The sequence below is a fragment of the Microtus pennsylvanicus genome, chromosome 5, assembly GCF_037038515.1.
Source record: "Microtus pennsylvanicus isolate mMicPen1 chromosome 5, mMicPen1.hap1, whole genome shotgun sequence".
NCBI lineage: Eukaryota > Metazoa > Chordata > Mammalia > Rodentia > Cricetidae > Microtus > Microtus pennsylvanicus.
Window position 1 is genome coordinate 97,213,225 of NC_134583.1, and position 27,958 is coordinate 97,241,182.

The 27,958-nt window shown below is 44.6% G+C and overlaps 1 protein-coding gene across 2 annotated transcripts in view; it reads right to left on the minus strand.

Moving 5' to 3' along the window:
• Cep78 (centrosomal protein 78) overlaps nucleotides 1–7,786 on the minus strand; it is a 35,059-nt gene extending 27,273 nt beyond the window's left edge. For both annotated transcript variants that reach the window (XM_075973633.1, XM_075973632.1), the window contains exons 1-4: nucleotides 7,385–7,786; nucleotides 4,686–4,858; nucleotides 4,521–4,593; nucleotides 3,639–3,742 (exon numbers count right to left, since the gene is read on the minus strand). In XM_075973633.1, the coding sequence (XP_075829748.1) occupies nucleotides 3,639–3,742; nucleotides 4,521–4,593; nucleotides 4,686–4,858; nucleotides 7,385–7,637 (603 nt within the window). In that variant the 5' untranslated portion in view covers nucleotides 7,638–7,786. The remainder of the gene's footprint in view (nucleotides 1–3,638; nucleotides 3,743–4,520; nucleotides 4,594–4,685; nucleotides 4,859–7,384) is intronic.
• Nucleotides 7,787–27,958: the final 20,172 nt, after the last annotated feature.

Genomic DNA, 27,958 nt, shown 5'->3' on the forward strand with positions numbered 1-27,958 from the left:
AGTGGTTAGGTAGGGCTAAAATCTGAGCTACTCAGTAGGTTGAGGCAGGTACATCACAGGTCCAGTGAGGCCTAAAGAGTGAGTTCAAGGCCAGTCTAGGCAACTTAATGAGAGCCAGTCTCAAAATAAAGTCAAAAAATGCTGGGATTGGGCTGGAGAGATGGCTCAGTGGTTAAGAGCATTGCCTGCTCTTCCAGAGGTCCTGAGTTCAATTCCCAGCAACCACATGGTGGCTCACAACCATCTGTAATGAGGTCTGGTGCCCTCTTCTGGCCTTCAGGCATACACACATTGTATGCATAATAAATAAATAAATAAATATAAAAAAAAAATGCTGGGATGTACTTCAGTGGTAGAGCACTTGCCTGAAGTGTGAGATCTCAGTTCAATGCCCAGCATAAAAACAAATAGCATTCCCCCAAAAATAAAACAACAACAAAAACCTTACAAAATTCAATCACCACACCAGAAAACAGATACACGCTCTTGACCACTATTTATCACAGGGGTCAAAGCATTTACTTTGTAAAGGTCTAAAAGTAAACATTCCCAGCTCCGTGGGTCTCAAACCAACTACTCAACTCTCCTGATCTAAGGCAGAAGTAGCCAACTACCATGCAGACAACTAGACAGGGCTGTGTTCCTTAGCATCCTTACTTGCAAAAACTATGTGACGGGCTAGATTCATTCCATAGTCCTTAGTTCTAGTCTTTATCCTTGCTACCAAACTACACAAACAAGCCAGCCAAGGTGACATACCCCTCTAATCTAGCACCCAGGAGGCTGAAGGAAGGGGACTACAGCAAGTTCCAGGCCAGCATGGACAGCACAAGTCCAACCTGGCTAGACCACATAGCAATATTCTGTCTCAACCCCCACTAGACCCAAACAAGCAAGCAAACAACAACAACAAAAAAGGCTTCACATCAAATTGTTAATAGTAGCTATAAGAACTACAAAGAATGTATGTACTGTTTCTTATTAGTTTATAAATTACAGTAGTTAGAGTGCCATCAGTGATTGGAAACTGTAATAGTATAAAGTTTCTTTGGGGGCTACAACATCTTCAACAACTAAAATAACAAAGGAGTATTATTTATAAAATATTATACCATAGCACAAACAATAAAAACGCAGAGACAGATATTGGGGTTCAACTCGAAAACCAGAAAAGCAAAGCAGTCAAGCCACTAGAGAAATTTTAACCTCTGCTAAGGCTGGGTGACCACAGACTAAGCAGACTAAGCAGATTAAGCAGCCTAAGAAGACTAAGCCTCTCTCTCCTCCCATTTTATAATCCCTCCAGTCCTGGAATTAAAGGCATGACTCCCTAGTACTGGAATTAAAAGTGTAAGCCACTATCACCTGGATTTATTTCTACATTGATCTTGTGTAGCCCAGGGTAGCCTTGAACTCACAGAGACCCATATGCCTCTGTCTCCCGAGTCCTGGGGTTAAAGGTGTGTGCCACCACTGCCTGACTTTTAGTGGCTTAGCTTTGCCCTTCTGATCTTTAGGCAAGCTTTATTTATTAAAATATAAATCAAACTCACTATATTTCCCCTTTTATTTTTAAAATAAAAAAGTCTATAACTAATATAAGAAAAACTATATATAGTAAGTACAATAACTATATACAATATATACAGGCAATAAATACATCAACAATGTCTAGTCCATTTGTATTTGATAAATTCAGAAAAAATATTCCATATTTATCCTATCTTGGTAAGTCCAAAGTCTTGTACCTAATTTACTTTCTATCATAACTTGCTTTCTGCAGAGGTAAACAAAGAACAGTAGTCTTCATCTCCCTCAGAGACCCAAGAAGGAAATATTAACTGAGTAAGCAGAGAGTGTGAGCAAGCAACTTCCAAAAAATGTGAGAAATGACAGAAAAAGCTGGCTGCCTGGACAGTCACCCAAAGTTCCTCTGCAACACTGGGGCATATCAGACTTTTCTATGAAGCAGGATGGTCTGAAAGTCTATCCTTCCTTGTCTTGACAATGTTTGGCAGTCACTTTCTTTTGTGTCCTGCTTGCCCAACTAGAACAGCATACTGTCAGCAATAGAGACAAGGGTGTTTTCTGGCCCAGTGGTTTGCTTTTACCACAAAGAAAGCTAACTCCATGTTGAGTTTCTTTGATGTCAATTATCTTCTCTGAAGTAGATTGATGCTGCCAGGAGCAGGCATGTCTCATTGTCATAAAAAAAAAAAAAGAGTCTATGTAACTAAAACATCTTAAATGCCATATTCTGTAGATCTCTGAAGTGTTTGAAGATGACCTATCTAAAATATCTCTGCTTGACCTTGAAAACATACCTACTGTAGCTACAAGTTCAATTGTAATAGGTGACTAATTACTAACCTGCATTTCCATATTATTCTAAACAGTTGGTAATAATAACTTTCAAAGACCAGAAATTTGCATTACATTGTTAAATGAGCTATACAGGTAAAATACCTTGAACAAGTTTAGAAATGTATGTACAGTATGTTCTAATAAAAATCTCAATTTGTATCAATATATAAAATTTGTATGTATAAAGTCCAATCTAATGCAAAATATTTAAAATTAGTAGTTGCTTTTTAAAAGTATATTCAATAATCTACCCTTTTATCCTATTGTATCTATAGCCCCCCTTGTTTTTGTCTAAAATAAAAAAAAAACACCCCACGTTGGGTGCCCTTTGAGATGGAAGTTTCTGTCCTGCCCAGTCCCACAGTCATTCAGTGCCAAATAAACACACAGAGGCTTTTGTTAATTATAAGCTGTTTGGCCTAGTGCTCAGGCTTATTACTAACTATCTCTTACTAATATGGGATTCCCCTCTGCATGTTGTGAATATGTTTTATTACTATTGGTTAATAAAAACTCTGCTTTGGGTCTATGGCAGGGTAGAGTATGGCAAGGGGGGAATTCCTAGCAGAAATGAAGGAGAAAAGAAGGCAGAGTCAGAGAGACACCGTGTAGCTGCCGAAGGAGACAGACACCCCAGAACCTTACTGGTAAACCACGAGCCTTGTGGTAAAATATAAAATAATAGAATGGGTTAATTTAAGATTAAGAAAATTAATTTCAGTTAATAAGAAACCTAAAATAATAGGCCAAGCAGTGTTTTAATTAATAGTTTCTGTGTGATTATTTTGGGTCTGGGCGGCTGGGAACAAACGAGCAGCCTCTGCCAACATCTTACAGCTGAGATTAACCCATACTTTTCATCCATGTTTAGCCATGTGGCTTGGTACTTTTTCTCAATAAGGCATTCTCATCTTGCTTCCTCTGCTTCTGAATGACAATTGCATCTCTCCTTTCCTATTCCCAGAATTCTCCTAGTCTGGTTGTCCTGCCTAAACTTCCTGCCTGCCTGACTACTGGCCAATCAGTGTTTTATTAAACCAATATGAGTGACAGATCTTTACATGTATAAGAACATTATCCCACAGTATTATACTTTAAAGTCTTATTTTTAAGATTAAATGAGTATCTTCAAGTGTCAGAATGCCACGCTAAACAACACTTACGTATCATGCAATGAAACTAAAACTACAATCTCTGTGTGGGAAAAAAAAAAAAAAAATCACTGCAACCCCATACCAAGGCATTAATGTGCTTCAATCACATCAGCCAGTCACCTTTAAGATCTTGGCCATATGATCGGCTCCTTGCCATGTCAGATTACATCCTGTGAAGTTGACGGTCTTGAGAGTGACAGAATTCTTTATGCCTTGACAAATAACTAAAGGAAAAAAAAAATGACACACAAGTAAGACCAAGATCCTATCAACTTGGTCAATCTTGGTTTATTCACGGTCTTCAGTCTATGCTAGTTTAAACACGTGTTCCTAAAATCACTTTACAACTCTCCCAGAGACTAACAGACTGGCTGCAATTTATCAATAACAAAAACACTGATCTATATTACAGCAAAGGCTTAATTCTACTAACTTGCCAAAACTGAAGACTATTGATATACGAACACTACAATCGTATTATAAAGCTGAGCACAGTGGCGCACGCCTTTAATTCCAGTACTTGGAAAGCAGAGGCAGGTGGATCTCTCTGAGTTTGAGGTCAGCCTGGTCTATATAGTGAGTTCCAGGCCAGCTACGTATTGAGACCTTGTCTCAAAAATAAATAAACTGGGGCTGGAGAGATGGCTCAGTGGTTAAGAACACTGGCTATTCTAGGATTCCTGAGTTCAGTTCCCAACAACCACATGGTGACTCACAACCATCTAAACTGAGACCTGGTGCCCTCTTACGGCATGCAGGCACACATAGAGACAGAATATTGTAAACAAATAAATAAATCTTAAAAAACTAAAACAAAAAACAATTGCATTACAGCTGTTTTACTTGGAGATGGTTATGACTTTCAATTCTCTTTACCCTACTATTGCCCTCCTCACAACAGTTTTTGAGTTTTTGAGACAGGATGAAGGAGCTCAAAAGGTAGACAGAGATCATCACAGCACACAGCAAACATGGCAACTACAGTTAAATGGCATGACTCACTTTCTAAACCTCCATCTCCAATTGGACAATTGGCAAGAGACAGGTGCACCAAGGATGCCGATTTACTCAATCCCTTAATAGAGGAAAAAAGTAAAATATGAATTGAGTATTTTTCCCACCAAAATCAGCGATCAAATGTCTGCAGGTCACATGAACAAGGCTTACCTTTGTTAGACTAGCCAGATCTCTCTCTCTCAGAGTCAGCCCATTCAGCTCCAGATTTCTGAGCATACTGGATGTGCTTAAGCAGCCTTTCAGAGCCTTACACAACTGGAAGCTCACATCCTTGGATCTTATAGCAGGAACCCGATTTCTGCAAGCTCTGTGTGTATCAGAACCTAAGACAAATTCATTGTAAGATCAGTGATGTCAGCCACACAATTTTAGTATTAAACTCTTCAGGGCTAAGGTACAGAAATGAACCATGCCCTTAAAGAAGAAATTCAAAACCACATGAGATACAGAAACATAAACGGTGCAAGGTATGGTTTCTCATGGAGGCAAAGAATTTGCACCTAAGGGATGTCTTAAAAAACAAACAAAAACCCTCAATTTGTATATAGAATAAAGAGGGAGTGGGAGAGAACTATGCAAAGGGACCCAAGCCTGACACCTGCTGGACAGTATAAATACTACAGGTGTGAGGGCTAGACCCTTCAGGATAGAAAAATGAGGGAAATTTACAGCCTAAAGCAAGTGGCTTTTACAACACTAGTGAGGACCAAGGCTGCCACTGGCTTAGAGAATGGTTAGAAAAACATGCCCCACTGTTGGGCCAATTACACAAAGGGAACCAGGGAGAGGCACCTGAACCCCTCAGATTAGAAAAAAGACCCCTTCCAGCAGGTTTTGGCTAGAGTGCAGCTCATATCCCAGTGCCTTTGTAAAGGACACACTGCAGCCAGTAGGTACTGGATCTGTGTGAGGTCGGCTGCACAGAGGGAAACCGAGTCCAGGAGCGGCAAAGCCAGTCAGGAGCTTCTTCAACAGCACAGGCTGACACAGCTGAGAGATAAACAAGTGGCGTCTAAGAGGTTAAAATCTGCAGCCTAGACCCACTGCACACAAGACAGGAAAAGCTGCAAAGGATGTCTGAAGAGAAACGGTCCAGTCTCCTTATATTCAGCATAGAATACTGGGCAGGATTAGGTATGCCTGCCTCAATTCTACGATACCACTCATCTTTCCTTTAATTTGGGTTATTACAATGGTAATCAAAGGATTCCTCAGAAGTACAATGCTGTCCTTGAAGAAGGATCACAAATGGTGTTATCTCAGACCTGGAAAAGGGCCAGGCTTCTCCACACCTTCCCTTTCAGTGGGTAACCTGCAGACACCTGACATGCACAATGCACTTTAGTCCTAAGAATTCTCGACAGGCTTGTTTCACTGCTTTTCAGATGAGTATTAAGAGCTTAAAATATGAAATTCAAACTCTATGTTACCACTAACACCTTACATGATACTATTCTTTAAAAAAAAAAAAATGGGGCTGAGATGACCAAATGGATAAAAGCGCAAGCAAGGAAAATGTGTGAGGACCCAAATCTGCACCACCTGCAAGGGGAAAGCCAGTAATCCCTGGGAAGCGACAAGAGATGATCCCAGGGGCAAACTAGCTAGCCAGACAATGGAAGCAGCAAGTCCCCTGAGTTCAGAAAACAAAAACAACCCTGTCTCAGTATATAAATTGGAAAGCAATGGAGAAAGATATCCAATGTCAATTTCTAGCCTCCATGCACATGAGAACATGTGTCTAGATACAAAAACATACACACGTAAGCACACACATGCCATATACATATACTTACACAAAATTATTTGCAAATCTAAAAATAAAAGAGTATGTGAAAAGCTGTTAAAAATAAAAGGGTATGTGAAAAGCTGCTGTGAGGCAGGCCCAACAGTGAAGGGCATTTGCTGTACAATCTGGAGGTCTGGAGTTTGAGATCCCAGTACCCATGGAAGCTAGGCCTCAGGGCAGGGCTTGTAACTCCAGTTTGGCAGGGGGTGGAGAAAACTGGACGGTTAGGGTTTGCTGGTTTCCAGCCAAGCGAAGTCCAAGAAAGACACTCAAAATAATGGGTGGAAAGTGACCAGAGGACACCCAACACTTCTTCTGCTTTTTCTGTGCGCATATGTGGCGAGACTAAGATCCACAAATACTTTAAGAAAAAAATTAGTACAGACCCATATATAAAGGATGATAAAACTTTTTGGCTTCTGGGCAAGTGTTCATGAATGACCACAGAAGCACCAGAAAGACTAAATAACAGTCCCTTGGGCTGGATAGATGGCCCAGCCTTAGACTAACTGCTGTTCTTGCAAAGGATACAAGTTCGATTCCCAGCACCCATATGGAGGCTCACAATCAAGTGTAATTCTACTTCCAGGATTCCAACGCCTTTTCCGGACTCCGCAGGCACATACATGCACGAAGGCTGCACACTCATACAAAATTTCCTAAAAATCGTAAAACACATCCCTGAAGGGTTGTTTGTTTTGTTATACATTTTTCTTTCCATTTTTAAAACTCTCTTCTTTTTCCGTATTAGGCTTACAATGAAGAGATTGTAAATTTAAAACCCTAAAGCAAAGAAGACGGGGGCGGGGGGGGGGGCAAAAGCATTAATGGTTAAGTCATTAAATTATCCTGCATATTCCCCTCGGGGAATACAGTTGATAAACCTCGCTGCGATAAGGGCCAATCTCGAGCCCTATTATTGTTTCTTTAACTACTCTCCCAGCCAACTGCCTGAAAAGGAGGCGGCGGCAAAAAACTCCTTTGTGGATGGGTGAGGCCGGCTTCGCAGGCTCCGTTGCACCGGACTCCCTCCGAACCCTCGCATCTCCCGGCTGCAGACCTGTCTCCCCGAGCCACGGCTGGAAGGAGCTCTTGATGGCCACCAGCGGCAAGTCGCGGTTCACCCTGAGCGTGCTGAGCAGCGGCGTCCAGTCCACCACGCGCAGCCGGTCGGCATTGAAGTCCAGCACGCCGTCCCGCAGGCAGGAGCGCACGGCGGGCAGCGGCACCGAGTCCTGCAGCGCGCACAGGTACTCGTAGTGCGAGAAGAAGTCAGCCGCGCTATCGCGCCGCAGCTTCACCGAGTCGATCATGACACCACCGCGGCCCGGGAGACACCACCAGCCGCCCCGCGCCTCCTCCCGCCGAGCCCCGGGCGGTTAGCGCCCGCTCCGCCCGCTCTGCCCGCTCTGCGCGCCACAGCCGCCGCTTCAGCCACCGGCGAGCTCCCGCGGGCGGCGCGCGCACACCGCGCTGTGCGTCGGCGCGCTCACTGTGCGTCAGAGCGCAAGTCACGCCCACCGGGTGGTGCGTCACCGTCTGTGCGACCCTCCGGCAGAGATGCAGTGAAGGCGCAGTAACTGTGGGTACCACAAATGAGTTGTGGATGGCGTGATGCATCTGAGAACAGGGGTTTGGCCTCGAGGAGATTCTTAGAGGCACTCCATTGCTTATGCTTCGCCACCGGGAGAATTCACAAGAGGAATTTTCCAATTCCGTATGCAAACCAGAAGACTTCCGCCGTTTCCTCTCAACTTTGGGTTAGACAAAACTGGAGTTTAGCTTAGTATTTTCCATTGATACTGGATTTCAATGTTAGTTCTGTAAATGTACTTGAAGGTGACTCCTGTATCACAGGGAAACCATTTAATGATTTTAGTAGAGTCGGTAGTGTTCAGCCTTGTAACTATTGAAAGAGAATTTAGAATTCACTCAGCAGTGGTTAAGTTCAGAGTTATATGCCTAGGCATTGCCATGTTACTTAATTGTGCATTAAAATAAATTACTTTGGGCAGAAACAAAGTGAACTCTGGGTAATAAATTCAACAGTTTGTTTCAGTCCTTTTAAGGATTTATTTATGGGTATGTGCCTGTATGCTCTCTGTGTGCAAGCGCCCTAAGAGGCCAGAAGAAGGCATCAGATTCCCCCAGAGCTGGTGTTCCTGGTGGTAGTGAACTGTCCAGTATGGGTGCTGTGAACCAGACTCGGGGACTCTGGAAGAAAAGCAAGTGAACTTAAGGGCTGAGCTGTCTCTCCAGCCTCCGTTTCCATTACTTTTAAAAAAGATTTTTTTAGCCACTGGCTGCTCTTCCAGAGGTCCTGAGTTCAATTCCCCGCAACCACATGGTAGCTCACAACCATCTGTAATGAGATCTGTCACCCTCTTTTGGCATGCAGGCATACATGGAGGCAGAATGTTGTACAAATAATAAATAAATAAATCTTTAAAAAATGTTCATATTTTATGTCTGTATGCTTGTGTGAATGTATGCTATGTGTGCGCAAGTGGTTGGGGAGTCGAGAAGACGGAGTCCGATTCCCTGGAGCTGGAGTTATAGGTAGTTTGTAGATGTGCAACATAAACGCTGGAAATGGAACCCAGCTCCTCTGGAAGAGCAGTAAATACTCTTAAGTGCTAAACCATTTCTCTGGAACACTTTTAAACAAGATGATAAATTGTTGGGGTTTGAGTTTGATTTGCTGTTTATAGGCAAGAGGTGTTATGAATGACTGGCTAAATGTTCTGTATTTGTAAACTCTTTTGTGTCCATGTTCATTTCTTTAAAACTCAATGTTGACGGGTTTTTGTAGTGCCTTTTCAATTGTATTCTAATAAATAAAGCTTGTTTGAAGATCTGAGGGTAAAACAGCCTCACTGGTGAGCCTTACAGACCAGGTAATAGTAATACACACTTTTAATCCCAGTATCTACATGTACCTTTAATCCCGGTAGCCACACTAGCTGCCATAGAAACCGGGTGGTGTATGCCTTTAATCTTAGTGATGCATGCCTTTAATCCCAGCCCTAGAGAGGATTATAAAATGGGAGATGACAGCTCTCAGTCACAGTCTCATTCTGAGATTCCTGGAGGCAGGATCACCATTTCAGATTGAGGTTGAGGTAAGAGCCAGTGGCTGGTTGTTTTGTTTTTCTAACCTTCAGGTTGAACCCCAATTTCTCTCTCTGAGTCTTTATTAATCATGGCTTCGGGTTTTGTTTTTTTTTTTTGTTTTGTTTTTTGTCGTTGGCAAATTGTGAAGTGTTCCATAACTTTATTTTCACTTTTGTTCCTATTGCATGAATGATGAAGATGATAGCTAACACGGGTAACTAGGACTGTTTATGTCTGTGACCTTATTTTCTGCATTTTTTTTTTTTTACTTTTGATACAACGTCTTGCTGTGTAGCCTAGTGTGGACTTTGTCATCTTCTTTCAGCCTCCTGAGTTCCAGGAACATAGGAAGGTACCACTACACTCAGTTAATTAGTTTAAATACAGAGAGTTTCACTTTTCCCCTACAAGGAATAGACGGTTACGTATCTGCTTTACAGGTGTGGAAAATGAGGAATTGTGAGGTTAGCCTAAATCCTAAGAACTGGCCTGACGTATCCAGTCTCTAGAATAATGATAGTCCTCCATCAAACTTTAGACACTATGTTCACAACATTCCTCTCCCACCAGCTGAGTTCTCCAGCCTTTTGCCAACACCACACACACACACACACACACACACACACCACATAGGCACCTACTCCCCTACAATTCCCTATCAATGGCCAACTGCTTTTCTGTACAACATTTAAGTTAAAATAGATAGTGACTTCATGTATCCACCAACGAGCTTGGAATGAAACGTCACCATTTCTATGGGGAAGCCCATGTAACCGTTCTTTTCAGCACAACTAGTCTTCTCTGACGCTGAGACAGCCGAATTTCTGAGCTTGCTGTGCCTCCCTGCAATGCATGTCCTAATATCGCTGCCATTTAGACACAAATTTTATCAAGTTTTCTCCTGTGTAGTGTTCTCTTTGCTAGGTTCATCCATGTTGATGTGTGGTACTCTACTCCAGTTCCCTTGCCGTGTAGGGTTTTGTATATGAGCATAAAATAGTTCATCTGTTTTCCTAATGTCCATCACTCTCTTACAGCTCCCTTTCCCTGTTCTTCTTAAAGTTAATTTTTTATACCATGTCAGTCCCTTCTCAGTCTCTCTTCTCCTCTTGCTTGAATGAAAGCATCCAACTGAAAAGCTAAAGAACACAGAAATGATCCCAAGTGCAATGAGAAATCTCTGGTTTTCTGCTTAGGATAGGGCAAGCAAAATGTCCTTCCCCCCTCACCCATTCCCACCTTTGGCAGTTGAGAGAGCTGGCCCTGGGGTCATGAAAATGTGGGAGCTAGCCGTGCCTCTCACCAGCTGCAGCATACAAGAAAGCGGGCTCTGCACCCTGTCTGGGCAGCACACTAGAGCTGACTCTATTGTCAGGGATGCAGAGGACATGTAGGTGAGCCAGCCCTGAGGGCAGGAGAGCGCAGAGTTGACCCAGCACCCCCATCATCTGCCATATGATAGCATGGGTGAGGGAAAGCTGTCCTTCCCCGTCCACCTATTGCTACCTTCATGAGAGCTGGTCCTGTCCCTCATCAGCTATAGCACATAGGAGAGCGGGCCCTGCACCCCACTGGGCACCATACTAGAACTGACCCAGGAGCACAGGTGAGTCAACCCTATTGGCATGAAAGCAGGACAGCTGACCGCTCTCCCCCTCATATGCCACCCCACACAGCAATCAGGAGAGAGGGCCCTGCACCTCACCTGAGCAAAAGCAACAGAGCTGGCCCTGGTGGTGTGAATGCGTGAGCTGGACCTGAGGACTTGAGAGCAGAACTGCATGCTGCGTTGGGTGAGCTAGCAAGAGCAGTGCTGGAGAGCTCACCCAGGCAGTGATGAGGGAAAACTCGCAGCTGACCAACCCAGCTACCACCCAGGCCCAGAACCAGGGCCATGAGTTAGCCCACCCCAGCATCCACCTCATCTACAAACCTGCTGGAGCATGTGAAGGGCATGAACCTTCAGATTCAAAACATCAGGATCTCTACCACAGAGGACAACAACAGCATATCCAATAGGTGCCCCAGTGAGAACCCATTATTAGTGGTGTAGCAGAAGCCAGAGACCTCAGGCCAGATCAATGACTCCAGTGACTCGTGGTGAAGAACACTTGTAAGTAAACATGAACAGAGTAAAGGGTGAATTGTGTGACTCAATGGGCTACGCTACAGCCTCCGCAAGGAAATTCTTCTGCTTCATCCCTTTTGGTATTTGGTTTTTCATCGAATTTTTGTTCTGCTTTGCTGGGGCATTTGCAAGGGCAGAGAGTGGATGCAAGGGGATGGGGAGATAAGTGAGATTGGAAGACACAAAGAATAAAAGTTTAAAAAGCAAGCAAGCAAGCTGTAAGCTATGAAGAGCAAGCCAGTGAGTGTTCCTCCATGGCCATTGCATCGGCTCTGGCCCTGACTTCCCTGAACGATGACCACAAGCTGTAAAATGAAATAAGACCTTTCCTCCCTTACTTCCGGTCATGATGTTTCATCACAGCAATAGAAACCCCAACTAATATAGCTAGGAAGTTATGAACAATTGACATCATGGTCAGCTGGGCACGAGGCCAATGGATCAGAGGCAGGGTAATGTTACTTCACTATATTTTAGTCGGCTTTCACTCACTGGACTTCCAGGAGAACTTAGCTCTGATGCTCCCTGCAGCCTATTGCTCTCGAGACACACGCCTTCAGGAAATCAAGGCATTTTGTCTCGGGCCAGGTTGGAACCTGACATGTCAGAGGAGCCCAGAGATGCTATGGTGTCTCGGGCCAGGTTGGAGCCTGACTTGTCGGAGGAGCTCGAAGATGCGATGGTGTTCTAGTTTGCTTTCTATTGCTGTGATAAAACACTGACCAAAATCAGAAGAGATTAATTTCAACTTTCTGTCCATTGCTGAGGGAAGTGAGGGAAGTGCGGGCAGGAAGTGAAGCAGAGCCTGTGAAAGAACACTGTGTGCTGGCTTCTTCTCCAGGCTCACAGTCAGTTCCCTCTCCTGTTGGGAGTTTCATGGTTTGTTTGTTTTGAGACAGGGTCTTACTATGTATCACCAACCAAGAAAATCCACCACAGGCTTACCACGTGCCGATTTCATCTCAGTTGAGGTTCTCTCTTGACTCTAGATTGTGCCAAGTTGACATAAATTTAGCCAGTAAACTATCTGACCTATCTTTCCGTTGAAACACATATGAATGTTGTTGCCTATCTCTGACATCCACTTCTTGGCACCTGCATTGCGTTCTATTGGCTTTGTGAGAATACCACATTTCATTGGCTTAGTCACAGAGGGGCCACCCTGGATGGTGTTGTAGGCTGTCTTATTTTAACTGGCACGTGGTCACATTTTTTATTGCCACCCTCTTTCCTTATGACTGTTCACACAGTCACCCCAAACCTCCACTCTTCACGTTACACTCTATCCTCCATCTCAGCTAGCCCACCTTGAAGGGACAGTTCTGGTTCTGACCGGATGCAGTTGCCCCTCTTTCTTCCTCTAACTGTAATTACTGTCCAATCTATGCTCCACAACCCCTCTTCCACCTTTCGATCACCCACTGTGACCTCCCATTGCTCTTAGAAAAGGCACAAGTCTTCACCGTGAAGCCCACAGACAGGCTGCTGACTGAGAACCGTCTGTGTTCTCACGTGATAAGGAACTACTTCAGAGGGGAAATCAAGTCCTCCGCACACATACAGTTCAGTCCTACCAAGAGTGTTTCCCAGACAAAACTTCCTTGATAGGAGAAGCAATGGTTATGCCCTGGAAAAGCTCCTGTCTTCGTTGTGCACAGGCTCTTGTGGGAGCCCTGTGTACCAAGTGCCACATCCCCGGGACAGGGTGAGCCTCAGGAGTCCAGCCCACAGGGACATCCAGGGAGACTGTCAGTAGCTCATTGCCTCCCTCTGTAAATGTGATTGAGCTCAATGTGCACCTAATACGCACCTCCCCTTTCTCAGCCCTTGTGTTCTTTTAACAAGCAAGCATTTCCTTCATCCTTGACTCATCAAGTCGTTCACCATGGGCTCTCATACAATCAGTAACTCTCATTCATGGTTGGCACCCATATCTCACATATTTAGGATGAATATTTACCATTATAGTCTGTGAAAAAGGGGATCGCATCTATTTCGCTCACTCTCAAATCCCCAGCAATGAATACAGTTTCTGACAATAGCTATTGAATTCATATGTCAGTTAATAACCCAGTTAATAACCGGGCAGCTCTGGTTAACAGCATCTCCCTTGCTCTTCCTATCTCCTTGCATCACCATCACTTCAGCTGAACCATTCGTTATTTCACAAGCAAGGGCTGCTCCCAATGGCAGCTGGGCTTCCTATACCCAGGCGCTCCTTATCCTTGACCTCCCAGAGTTCTTCTGTTTCTTCCAAAACCTGCCAGGACCCTTATTCCCGACAGAATGTAATATAGTTGTACTTTTTGTTTGTTTGTTTGTTAAAATAGAAGTCTTTTATTGCATCATGCATATATCCCAAATTAGCTTTATAATCTGGAAACTTGTATTTATAGCTGATAACTTAGATCCTTTTATGGGGTGGGGGAGATAGGGGACAGGGCAGAATCTTATATAGACAGGTCTTGCTGTCCTGGAAATTACCATGTAGACCAAGCCAGCCTCGAACTCATGGAGATCTGCCTGCTTCTGCTTTAAGAGTGCTGGAATTAAAGGCATCTGTCACCACACCCAATGATAATTTAGGTCTTATTCTACGGTCTGCCATACTATTCCTTTTTTCAAAAACAGATACTATGGTGGTTTGAAAGAAAAAGGTCCCTAAAGGACACTATTGGGAGGTGTGGCTTTGCCGAAGTAGGTATGGCTTGTTAGAGGATGTGTGTCACTGAGGAGATGGGCTTTGAGGACTTTTGCTTAAGCTTCACGCAGTGTCTCAGTCAACTTCCTGCTGGCTGCAAGATGTAGGACTCTCAGCTACTGCTCCAGCCCCATGTCTGCCTGCACGCTGCCATGCTCCCCGTCAAGATGATAATGGGCCAACCCAATTAAATGTTTTCCTTATAAGAGTTGCTGTGCTCATGTGTCTCTTCACAGCAATAGAAACCCTAACTAAGACAGATACTATCCAAGAATTACTTGATGTTCTTATTTTATTCTTTAAAAAAAAAACTGTTGTGGTTTGCCAAGTCCAAGCAGTTGGATTTGAGATAGATTCAATATCAGTTCCTTCAAGGATGAACTCATCTTTCTGGTTTAAGATACTGACAAGCCACACCTGTTATTAGATCCCTGAAAATGTACTTTTCATCCAGGTCATTGATTTCAGCAAGAGACCATTCTCTTAAATAGTCAGGCTGATGGGGCAGTGAGCACACACAGGCTGCATCTCATAACGGAGCCCAGTGTGACACCCTTGAGTATGTCCTGTATCTGACGGCAAATGGTATCAAGTGACCAGTTCCTTTCCACTTCTCTACCATGTGCCAAGCCAGAAACTCTTTTCTTTCTGAGAGGACTGAGCTCTACGTTTATGTAAGTGAAGCCCCCAGAGGAGGCTGAAGCAGCTGGTCACATTGAATCCGAAGCCAAGGAGTTCTGAGGTTTTTTACAACAACTGTATTCTTGTAAAGTGACGTCCGCATTTCTAGAAAGTTGACAGTCTTATTGCCAAAAGATGTTTTCTTACCGTAGATGTTTTCTTACTGCTGGGGTGCAGGGGGGATGCTGTAGGGGGAAGCATGCTAGTGCTCTTAAGGTTGCCATCGAAGACCTTTCCAGGACTGTCTTTGAGGTGTTGTTGTTGTTACTGCTGCTGCTGTTTTAATCCCATAGCCTTAATGTCCATACTTTTGTTCCCTCTCAAGTCTGTCTATCATGATACACGTCATTCTCATCACCATTCAGATTGCCTTTTTCTCTGGGGAAAAAAAACTTTTCCATGAATCCAACAAAATAAGTCTCCTCAACACTGAACTTGCAAACAGTTAAATTAAGATCCATAAGAAACTTCCTTGAGGTATCTGTCTTGCCTCTCTCTGGATCTGAACTCTCCAAAGCAGGTACCTCTGTTCCGTGCAGTCCTCGGCATTGTATCATGTACACTCGGCATGGTCGATCAGATCTGGTAACAAGTGGATGAGGGGGTCTCCATGAGAATGTCTACAATGTACACTCGGCATGGTCGATCAGATCTGGTAACAAGTGGATGAGGGGGTCTCCATGAGAATGTCTACAATGTACACTCGGCATGGTCGATCAGATCTGGTAACAAGTGGATGAGGGGGTCTCCATGAGAATGTCTACAATGTACACTTGGCATGGTCGATCAGATCTGGTAACACGTGGATGAGGGGGTCTCCAGAGAATGTCTACAATGTACACTCGGCATGGTCGATCAGATCTGGTAACACGTGGATGAGGGGGTCTCCATGAGAATGTGTTCTCTGTCTCTTTTTTTCATTTTCCAGTTTCTGTAGTTAGGCCTATGTTTAAATGGTGTGGTGCTTCATAGCAATACAATATCTAAGCTCATAAGGGTTACAGAGAGCTGGTAAGAGCGTCTTTCTATCCCCACTAGATCAGTTTGTTCTGTCTCGAGTGGAGAGAGCAAGATGTAGTGTCTATTAAATGTCTTTGTTCCTTTGACTTTTTGAAGCATTGGGTGCGTAGGTGCTGAGCACTTGGGGAAATGTCCAAACTGATTGCAGTTTCCCCTGAGAATCGCTGCCACTCCCAATCACTGCCACTGTAGTTCCAGCCTTCCACAGTCACAAGACACATCTTCAACACAGACAGGGAGAAAATGAACGGAGATAACTTTTAATCAGACTGAAAGTTTTGGAAGATATTTTAGGGCACACAAAATATGCACAGAAACTTTACCTAAGTGAAACATGTTGGGGAATGCCAAGAGTTTCAGAAATCTCAAATTTTCTAAGTTGCTTCGAAACAGGCATGATGGCAGCTACCCGTGTAACAGTGATTTGGAAGATGTTGCAACAATGATACAGACCACCTAAAATTTTCAGTGACATACTCAACAAACTGTATTTCTTTCCTGGGTCTACAGGTTAGCTGAGTGGATACTGGGCCTCTGGAGGACTGGCTCTTGTTCCATGCTTTGGGTCATTTGCATATCTATTTTACATATCTCACTCTGGGGCTTGTGAGGCAAGCATTGGCTCCCACAGTTATATCTTAGCTGATCCATGTTCGTGAAGCACAGAGGCAAGTTCTTGTGTTGTAGTTACTGAAGCGTAAGAAGTGGACAGATTCCTCCAAGGCTGTAAAAGTCGCTGCTGGCTTTATATCTGTTCATAGGCCAATGGCCCAGCTACATCACAGACTGTGTCAGTTACTTCCCTCGCTGCTGTAACAAAAATACCTGTTCAAACAGCTTAAGAGGAAAGGGTTTATTTGGACTCACCGTTCAATGACAGGGAAGTCACCATGGTAAGAATTTGAAACAGCTGATCACATTTGGATCCACAATCTGGGGCAGAGAGTGACAAGTGTCCGTTCTCAGTGAGCTGTATCCTTTTTAGTCTATCCAGGGCCCCAACCCATGGAACACTGCAGCCCACAGTTAAGATGGCTCTTCCTACCCCGATTAACCTAATCTAGATAACCCCTTCCTGACATGCCCAGAAGCTAATGTAGTGTAGATGACACCTCAGGCACATGCAGAGGCTTGTCTCCTGGAGGATTCTAGCACCCGCCAAGTTGCCAATGAATAATAAAGCCTTGCGCAGATCTAAGCTGTGTCTACAGTATGTGCATATATTTAACATTGGGTGAACTCAAAGAAGACTATTGCATCTTGAGTGTTACCATGGTTTCAAAGCTATTTGGAAATGTGATAAACCCCATAAAGGTCTTTTCACCTTTTTGAGAATGCAAGCTGAATCCACAGGAAGAGATGAAGAAAAACAGGAATAAGTAGATAGGCCGACCAAACAAAGTCTGTAGACATCATCTCTCCTTTCTCCTCTCTGTTTCCTGAAAAGAAAAATTTCATGAAGAATAAATAACAATGTATCCTTATATCAAGTATTACCTCTAGAAACATACTCAGAGCTCACTAAAGGATTAAACGTTACACTAGAAAGCATCTACCCAGCATTAACAAGTGCAGCAGACGGACTTGGACATATTTTTATAGGCATGGTGCAACCCACAGCAATTTTCCATAATCCTGCTTTTCTTGGTCATCTAGTTGGGGCAGACATGAGTTCTTTTATTCTAATCTTTAATGATTAACTCATATCACACATCATACTGTAAATCTCTGTGTGTGTGTGTGTGTGTGTGTGTGTGTGTGTGTGTGTGTGTGTGTGTGAAGGGGGGCTGCAGAATGGATGCAAAGGGTTAACAAGGCTGTAGTAGGGGTTCAAGAGGTTCCAGAAGTAGGCAGGTAAAGATGTAAACAAAGTCCACATTGATAGAGGAAGGAACCCAAACTAGCTACCAGTAAGAAGCTGCTCCTCTCAGAACTCTGCCTCACAGCTTTAGAGCAAAGCTGAAGAGTTGAGTCCAGCTGCAGAGGCAAAGGGCAGGGCCAGGACCAGAAAAATGAATGGAAGGACAGACGGGGTGAGGTCCACAGGGGTGGACACAGGGATAGAACACATCAACAATGAGATCAAGTTGGGCTGAAGCCTCGAGGGCAATTGGGAGTTGGTCCTTTATACAGACACTGATGTCATGAGACAGGTCATGGAGGGCGTTGCCATCACAGTGTTAGGTGTCCAGGTGAGGAGGTCACCCCGTTTCCTCAACCTAGTTATCTGGTAAGTTCTCGGGTCTGCTTTTCCTGGCATGTATGTCACCTTATTTTTAATTTTTCATTAATTAGACAAACGGGAGTCACATGGGAAGAGGGAACCTCTCTGAGAAAATGACTCCATCACATTAGCCTGCAGACAAACCAACGGGGCATTGTCTTGATTAATGACTGACGTGGGCAGGCAGCCCACCGTGAGTGTGGTCATGCCCAGGCAGGAGGCTCTGAGTTGTATACAAAAACCAAACTAAGCAAAGCAATAATCAGTGTCCAGACCCCTTAGTCTCTTCTGCTTCAGTTCTTGCCCTGCATGAGCTCCCGTGCCTACTTCCCTCAATGACAGCCTGTGACTGGGGCATGTAAGCCAAATAAATGCTTCCCTCAAAGTTGCTTTTATTGTGGCCTTTATCAAAGCAATAGAAAGCAAACCTGGACAGTTCCCATGTATCCCTATAATCTTAATTCACTTAAGCGAATTTTTAGGGTAGCATGCTTTCTACTCCCAGGAATATATAATTTGTATGTCAGAGAGATGGCCCTTTATCCTCAAAGTGGTATCAAAAGCTGCTTGTAAAATGGAGTCTCCCAAGGCCAGGCACGGCCTGAAAAACCACTGCTCTACACAATATGGAGTAACTCAGAGCAGGAACCAGCCTGACCTCAGCAACCCCATGTCCATTTTAGAGACAAAATGCTTGGAGAGTTTGAAGACCTTAGCTCGGATCACACAGCCAGTGTGACTGCTAGCTGTGCTTCTGGATGACCGACTGGACTTCCAGATGCAGAGACGGCTCACTAGCAAAGGAAGTCACTAAGAATTTTTAGTACTCGGCTACGTCTTTACTCAAGTTGAGTTGAAGCAGATAACACACAGCCATCTAGCTAATCTGCTTCCTACGTTGTCTATAGAAAAGACAGGGAGAGCCGGGAAAAAAACCACTGAAAGATCCCGGGCTCTGTTATGAAACAAATCTACCACAAAGGGTTTCAGATGTCTCCCATAAGGTGGTGGGGGCTGAGGCGTGTTCCAGTAATGAGATGCGGTTAATACAACCTCCCTAAAGCTTGCGGAATTAAAAATTGTAATTCCATTATTTTTCTCCTAAGTCTGTACGTGAACAGAGATCAACAGTGTCAGGTGTCATCTGTGGGACATGGCTCCACCCCACACCAGCAGCAGAGACCCCAGCCAGGGCAAAACTGGGGTTCATGGCCTCAGCAAAGGAACGCATTTCAGAGCTAACCAAATGTGAAACAAAGCAGCGACTAAGTGTGTGTGTGTGAGAGAGAGAGAGAGAGAGAGAGAGAGACAGAGAGAGAGAGAGAGAGACAGAGAGAGACAGAGAGAGAGAGAGAGACAGACAGAGAGAGAGAGAGAGAGAGAGAGAGAGAGAGAGAGAGAGAGAGAGAGAGAGAGAGCGCACCAATAGGACCAGCATGATCTTCCCTATGAGAGAACTGTGTTTGTGTCTTTACAATGGCGTATATATTCTTGTAGCTTTCTAGCTTAACGTCTCTAAAGGTTGCTAAGAAACCGGTCCCCTTTCTAACACGGCCCGAAGTGTGTAATTCATGAGAGGGTTAAAGGCTCAGCGAACAGGGTTGGAGTAGATTTATGAGACACACTCTCTGGGTTTAGGGAAGAGGGGAATGGCAGAAACTCGAGTTTTGTTGACATCAGGCTGTGTTCACTCTATGTTGTGTAAAGCAGTGGTTTTTCAGACCATGGCTCACTCTGAAAGATTCCATTTCACAAGCAGCTTTTGACTGCATTTTGAGGACGGAGGATGACTGTGTGCCAGGGTAGACAGGCACACAATGCCATCTGTCAGGTACCTTCCAGGCAGCGCAGACTAACAGACCACTTCTTTATGGCCGTAGACAGAGTGCCACCCTGAACAGGGTAAACTGAGACTGCAGGTAGGGCTGCATGGATGCATTAAAATCATGCCAGTGACACCAGACTGTTATATAAGCATGCGAAGCTCGGTGTCTGACTGCTGGGAAGAGCTCAGCAAGCACCTGGTGACTCTTCAGATTGACAGAAAGTTCAAAACTGGTTTTGTTCTGTTTTGTTTTCCTATAGGAAATAATCTCACTGCTCCCTGGCGGAAGTGGAATTTGCAAATACATTCTTGCCCAGCAACGAACTGTACAGCCACGCTGCTTGGAGTCTCCATTCCTTTGCTTCTAGTGAGAGACAGTAAATATTTATGATGGTAACGGACTCCTTGTAGCCACAGCTCGCAAGGACATATGTATTAAGCAGGTGGCGCAGAACCAAGAGTGATCACGAAGTTGACAAGCTGGCATGAAGTTTCTTTTATTAACTAGCCACAGACCCCTTAGAAAACAAACAAAAGGCAACAAAAAAAGTCAATGCCGAATGTTTTAATTCGTAACTAAATATTTTTCTCTGGTGCAAAATATATCTCCAGTACTGAAGTGCACATTGTCTATGCAGCTGGGGCCCTAGGTGGGTTCATTTGAAGTCTGTAGGACTTTCTGGATTAGGAAAGACGCAGGTGATCCTCGGGAGGCAAGCTTCTGAGTCTTCATGTTTTTATAGATGCGATTCTGAGTAGCCTTTGCTGGTAACTTACTGAGCCTTGTGTATGCTTCAGGAATTCAGACGCCTTATGAATTTTAAAGTAAACGTGAATTTTGTCCATATGGGCTCTAGTTGAAAGAATGTTCTTTCAAATCCTGCTAGTTTCAGTGTATGGTGAAGGGAATGGCTCTTTCAGAAGACTGTGCTTCATCGCCATCACTATCCCTATGTGTGTGTGTGTGTTGTGGTATGTGTGTGTGTGGGGGGTGTGGTATGTGTGTGTGTTTGGTGTGGTGTAGTGTGGTGTGTGTGTGTGTGGCGTGTGTGTATGTGCGTGGTGTGGTATGGTGTGTGTGTGTATGTGCGTGGTGTGGTATGGTGTGTGTGTGTATGTGCGTGGTGTGGTATGGTGTGTGTGTGTATGTGCGTGGTGTGGTATGGTGTGTGTGTGTGTGTATGTGTGTGGTTCCAGGATATGTGTAGTTCACATTACCAGGCTTCTGGGACAAGTGCCTTTACCTGTGGAACCATCTCTCTGCCTGTCTCCTACCCCCACCCCCACGATTTTTTTAAAAGGACTATTTCTGCTTTATTGGTAAAACTGTTCCTCCCTGTATCATGCTAAAGCTAACAGACTGAATGCTAAGTAGAAGCAACCAAAACCCACACCTTCAGATCTTCCACTTGTCTTTGCCTCCAGTCTGGGAGAATAAGTGGTTCTGCCACTAGGCGGCAGTGTTCCTTTACCAAGGACATTTAATAAGCCTTCAAAAACAAAAGAAACCGCTGCCTGGAGCCTCTTCCTTAGGAACTTTTAAAACAGACTTCCTGGTTTCAGCTCCCTAGGAGACAGCAGCATTAGACAGCAAGGCTGCGGTGATTGCTCAGAACAAAAAGCTGTTTTTGTATTAGTTGTAGTGGGACAGGGAACCCGGTTTGCTCTTCGGGCTGATGAGAGAGGGGGAGTTGATTGGGGGAGGGGGAGATATGGGAGGCGGTGGCGGGGAAGAGACAGAAATCTTAAATAAATAAATAAATAATTTTTTTTTAAAAAAAAGCTGTTTTTGCTGGTCACTGTACATTGCAAAACAGGTAGATTTGTAGTGTTAAGCAAGCTTTTTCCAGGAACTGAAAAACAAAACAATAACAAAAACCCTATCTTTTGTAAAGTGGGTATGTTTCTGCAGTGGTTGGTCCTGGTATAGCGTTAATTTCATTTACAAAAGAATGTCTCTAGCATTGTAGTTACAAACATCTGTGTATGATGTGCCGAAGACTTACAGAAAAAAGATCTAAATCTGGAGTGTCTCCCACCCTCAATTCCAAATAGAATGAGCAAATATTGTAAATAAAAATACTGGGCACTCAGTTAAATTTGGATCCCGACATACAATGAATAAATCATCTTACTGCAGTTATGAAACAGGCAATACTTAGAATTTACACCGTAGGTCTACATGCCACAGCCTTGTACCTGCAGATCCAAACAACTGCAGAGCAAAAGGATTCCAGGATAGAATTGTTTCTATATTGAGCTAATTCTTCCTAGTTACTGTTCTTTCAGAAGAACTACACAACAATCATACACACAGCGTCTCCACGGCACTGCACAACAAACATGCACATGGTGTCTTCATAGCACTGCACAGCGGCCATGCGCACAGCGTCTCCACGGCACTGCACAGCGAGCATGCGCACAGCATCTCCACGGCACTGCACAATGTCCATGCACACAGCGTATCCACGGCACTGCACAATGTCCATGCGCACAGCGTATCCACGGCACTGCACAATGTCCATGCGCACAGCGTATCCACGGCACTGCACAATGTCCATGCGCACAGCGTATCCACGGCACTGCACAACAAACATGCACATGGTGTCTTCATAGCACTGCACAGCGGCCATGTGCACAGCATCTCCACGGCACTGCACAGCGACCATGCGCACAGCATCTCCACGGCACTGCACAGCGGCCATGCGCACAGCGTCTCCACGGCACTGCACAGCGGCCATGTGCACAGCGTCTCCACGGCACTGCACAGCGGCCATGTGCACAGCATCTCCACGGCACTGCACAGCGAGCATGCGCACAGCGTCTCCACGGCACTGCACAACAAACATGCACACGGTGTCTTCATAGCACTGCACAGCGGCCATGTGCACAGCATCTCCACGGCACTGCACAGCGAGCATGCGCACAGCGTCTCCACGGCACTGCACAACAAACATGCACACGGTGTCTTCATAGCACTGCACAGCGGCCATGTGCACAGCGTCTCCACGGCACTGCACAGCGGCCATGTGCACAGCGTCTCCACGGCACTGCACAATGTCCATGCACACAGCGTCTCCATGGCACTGCACAATGTCCATGCACACAGCGTCTCCACGGCACTGCACAATGTCCATGTGCACAGCGTCTCCACGGCACTGCACAATGTCCATGCACACAGTGTCTCCACGGGACTGCACAGCGACCATGCGCACAGCATCTCCACGGCACTGCACAATGTCCATGCACACAGCGTCTCCACGGCACTGCACAATGTCCATGTGCACAGTGTCTCCACGGCACTGCACAGCGACCATGTGCACAGCATCTCCACAGCACTGCACAGCGGCCATGCGCACAGCATCTCCACGGCACTGCACAATGTCCACGCACACAGCGTCTCCACGGTACTGCACAGCGACCATGTGCACAGCATCTCCACGGCACTGCACAATGTCCACGCACACAGCGTCTCCACGGCACTGCACAATGTCCATGCGCACAGCGTCTCCACGGCACTGCACAATGTCCATGCGCACAGCGTCTCCACGGCACTGCACAGCGACCATGTGCACAGCGTCTCCACGGCACACAATGTCCACGCACACAGCGTCTCCACGGCACTGCACAGCGACCATGCGCACAGCATCTCCACGGCACTGCACAGCGACCATGTGCACAGATTCTCCACAGCACTGCACAGCGACCATGCGCACAGCGTCTCCACGGCACTGCACAGCGACCATGCGCACATCATCTCCATAGTATTAGGTTTTGATGATTTGAAGTTTGTAAGAAGATATGCCCAGGTTACCATTTTACATGAGCTACCATTTTATGAAAAGTAATTTTATATGATTAGCATCCAAGGATTTGGGTTTGGGGTGGATGTCTTGGAACCAAGCCCATGGATAGAAAGGGGATGACTGGATTAAAAACAGATTACTCATCCAGGAATTTCTATATCATAGCCCTGGTCCCTGAATTCTATTTTTGATGCAAGTTCTCACTACTTAGCTCAGGTTGGCATCAAACTTAGTGATCTTTCTGCTTCCACTGCCCAAGGGCTAGATTTAGAGGTGTGCACCATGGTATCTTCAGGTGACCTCAGATTACACTCTCAAACAGGCAGCCCAGGATGATGAGTGCTTTTTAAATGTTTATTATCCATTCTATCTATCTATCTATCTATCTATCTATCTATCTATCCATCCATCTATCTATCTACCTATCTATTTATTTATTTTCTTTGAGACTGTTTCTCTGTGTTATCCCTGGCTGTCCTGGAACTTTCTCTGTAGACCAGGATGGCCTCCAACCCACAGAGATCTGCCTGCCTCTGTCTCTGCCTTTTATGTTGAATTGAAGAAGGTGTGTTCAACAACTGCCTGGCCTCCACTGTATTCTTATTTTGACAGCTTTCCATTCAGTTCCATATCCCACTTCCAAGTGGGTTGGTTTCGCAGGGCGGTGGTGGCGCACGCCTTTAATCCCAGCACTTGGGAGGCAGAGGCAGGCAGATCTCTGTGAGTTCGAGACCAGCCTGGTCTACAAGAGCTAGTTCCAGGACAGGCTCCAAAACCACAGAGAAACCCTGTCTCGAAAAAAACAAAAAAAAAAAAAAACACCAAATGGGTTGGTTTCTTTATTTTTAATTTTTGAATTCTTCATATATATTAGACACTAGTCTATTAAATGTTCAGCCAGCAAAGATTTATTTTTTCCATTTTCTGGGCTCCCTTTACACTCAATTGAGTTTCCTGTATAGAAGGTTAAAGTTGTTGTTGCTTCACTTTGTTTGTTTTTTGACACAGGGTTTCTCTGCCATGGACTAGCTCTGTAGACCAGGCAGGCCTTGAACTCACAGAGATCTGCCTGCCTCTGCCTCCCGAGTGCTGAGATTAAAGGTGTGCGCCACCACCGAGCAACTGCTTCACTTTATCTTTATGTGTATGGCTGTTTCACCTGAATGTATATCTTTACAACTTGCATGTCTGGTGCCCACAGAGGCCAGAAGAAGTACCAGGTCCCCAGGAACTAGAGTAACAGGCAACTATAAGTTGTCACATAGGTGCTGGGAACCAAGCCTATGCCCTCTGGAAGAGCAGCCAATGCTCCTAACCACTGATCCATCTTACCAGCCACATAAAATACTTTTAATCCCATGAGCTCTTACTTGACAATTGTTGGTCTTAACTGCCTGTGCTATGGGAATCTTACTAAGAAAAGATGTATCTGTGTCTATACCCTATTTATCTTCTAGCAATTTCAGACTTCCAGGGTTTTTATCCATTTGCAGTTGAATTTTGTGTGGGGTACAAGAAGGAGGTCCAGTCTTATTTTTTGTATGTTGAAGTATGGGTTTCCAAGCACCATTTCTTGAAGATGGTATCTTTTCTTTAGTGTGTCTTTTTGACATCTTTGTCAAAAATCAGGTATTTGTATAGCCTAATCCGGGTCCTCCATTTTATTCCACTTACACCTTTCTGTTTTTCTGTTGGCATCGTGTATTTTCAAATCTGAGTTTGGGTTATAATTTGAGATAAAGTAGGGTGATACCTGCTGTAGTATCATTTTTGGTCAAGACTGCATTGACAATCCTTAACTTTTGATCTTGCCACATAAATTTTGAGATTTTGTTTTCTAAGTCTGTGAAGAATGGCCTTGGGTTTTTGATTGATAGAACTGTATCTACTGATTGCTTTGGGTAGGATGGCCATTTTCTCAAGATTAATTCTTCCAATCCCTGAGCACAGGACATCTTTCCATCTTCTAATGTCTTCTTCACTCTTTCTCCAGTGCCTTACATTTCTCACTGAGAGATCTTTCATTTTCCTCGGTAAGGTTTATTCACAAGTGTTTTGTTTTATTATTTTATTCGTGACTATTGTGGATTGGATTGTTTCTTTGATTTTTTTTGTCAGTATGATTGTTTTTAGTATAGAGAAAGGTTACTGAATTTTGTGTGATTATTTTGTAACCTGCTACTTTTCTGAAAGTGTTTATCAGCTCTACATGTTTTTTGGTGGGTCTTTCCCTGTCTTGTATGTATAGAATCATATCATTAGCAAATACGGATACTTTGTCTTCTTTACCTAATTTGTATTGCTATTTTCTTTTCTTTCATTGTTGCCCTAAGACATTAGGCATTGTATTGTACAGGAGTGGAGAGAGTGGGCATCCTTGACTTGTTCCTGATCTTTTTAGGAATATTTTGAGTTTTCCTCCATTTAGTATGATGTTGGCTGGTTGTTTGATGGATTTGAGGGCCTATCCCACTGTGGATGGTACCACACCTGAGCTGGTCCTGGGTTGTTTAAGAAAGTAGGCTGAGCAAACCAGGGAGCAGCACTCCTTCATGGCTGTACTTTAGTTTTGCTTCAGGTTCCTGCCTGGAGTTTCTGCCCTGACCTCCCCTCATTGACTGCAAGCTATAAGGCGAAATAAATCTTTGTCTCCCCAATTTTCTTTGGGTCCTGGTGTTTATTACAGTAAGGAAAACCTAACTAGGACCCTTATCAAGTCAGAGCTTCTCCACTTACATCCATGATTCTCAACTGGGGGCCCATTTCCCCAGGGGACATTGGTTGTCTTGGGAGGTTTTTGTCTTGACTTACTGTGGGTTGAATCTAGGGCTTTACACATAGTAGGTAGCAAGTACATCCCCAGTCCATGGAGGCAGGTTTGGTTGTGGTAATTCTGTGCATGTTGGTGCTACTGGAAGTTGGTAGGTATAATCAGTAAATGCTACAAAAAAAAAAAAAAAAAGAACCGTGCAGTGTGCACAGGACAGTGGCTCTCTCTCCGTCCACAGTCATGAATGCAGACATCCGGACCGCCCGGAATGCTAGCCGTGCTGGTGCTGAGAGGCTCTGTCCAGGGAATCAGAGCAGGGAAGGAGCAGCGCTGCCCAATGTCTCAGTGATCACGGAGCAAGCGCCCTAGTTTTCTTCATGTAAAACACCAAGGTCTCGAAAGACCAGCGAACCACAGCCTTCTCTAAGTACCCAGTCCCCTTTCTCACTCATCCGGTCATAAAAAAACTTCCATTAGTCTGGTTGAGTCTCTAAAACAAAATGCTGTGACAGGCTGGGCCTCAGGAACATAAAGGCTGCTGTTACACAAGTAAGGTATCGCTGAAGTTGCTGGAACTCCCTGATGGCTGGAGCAGAATCTTCTATAACGGTTACCTTGTTTACCTTGTGCGTTTACAAGGGAAGGAGAACTCACTAGACTGGACTCTTCTGGATGGAAATAGGTCTGTACTGGGACATTAGCACGTGGTGATGAGCACTTTGGCTTTAGAGCCATCACCACTTTACAGCATGTGCCCAGTCTTTCAGTTGTTGACACAGTCAGTTGTCCTGCTACTGCCCCCAGGGCACCTCCGCAGACTTCTTTCCTTAATAAGAGTAGGGTGCTATGAGAGATCACTGGGTCATTTTTCCTCTACAGAAAAGAATTTTGTTCTTAGATCAGGTGCACGCTTTTAATCCCAGCACTCGGGAAACAGAGACAGGCAGATTTCTGAGTTTATGGCCAGCTTGGTCTACATAGTGAGTTCCAGGACAGCCAGAGCTTCATAGAGAGACCCTACCTCAAAACCAAAACAAAAGCAAAACCACAAACAGAAAGAATTTTAGTCAGGCCAGTGGAGGCTTCGTTCTTCCTTAGATTTGCCTGAGAAAGCCTTAGAGTGTCATCGTCAGAGTGAACCTGTCAAAATGATGTAAACTGAACACAAAGCTGGACTCCAGCGGCGCAGCAGGTGTCTGCTTGATGATGAAATGACTGAGTAGAGACAGTAAATGACTGGACTCCAGCGGCGCAGCAGGTGTCTTCTCGACAATACGTACATGACTAAGTACAGAGAGTAAAACGCTCTTTGTGTAACCCACGTGCTAGTAAACATGAAAACTTCATCCTCTTGTCCTCCTAATC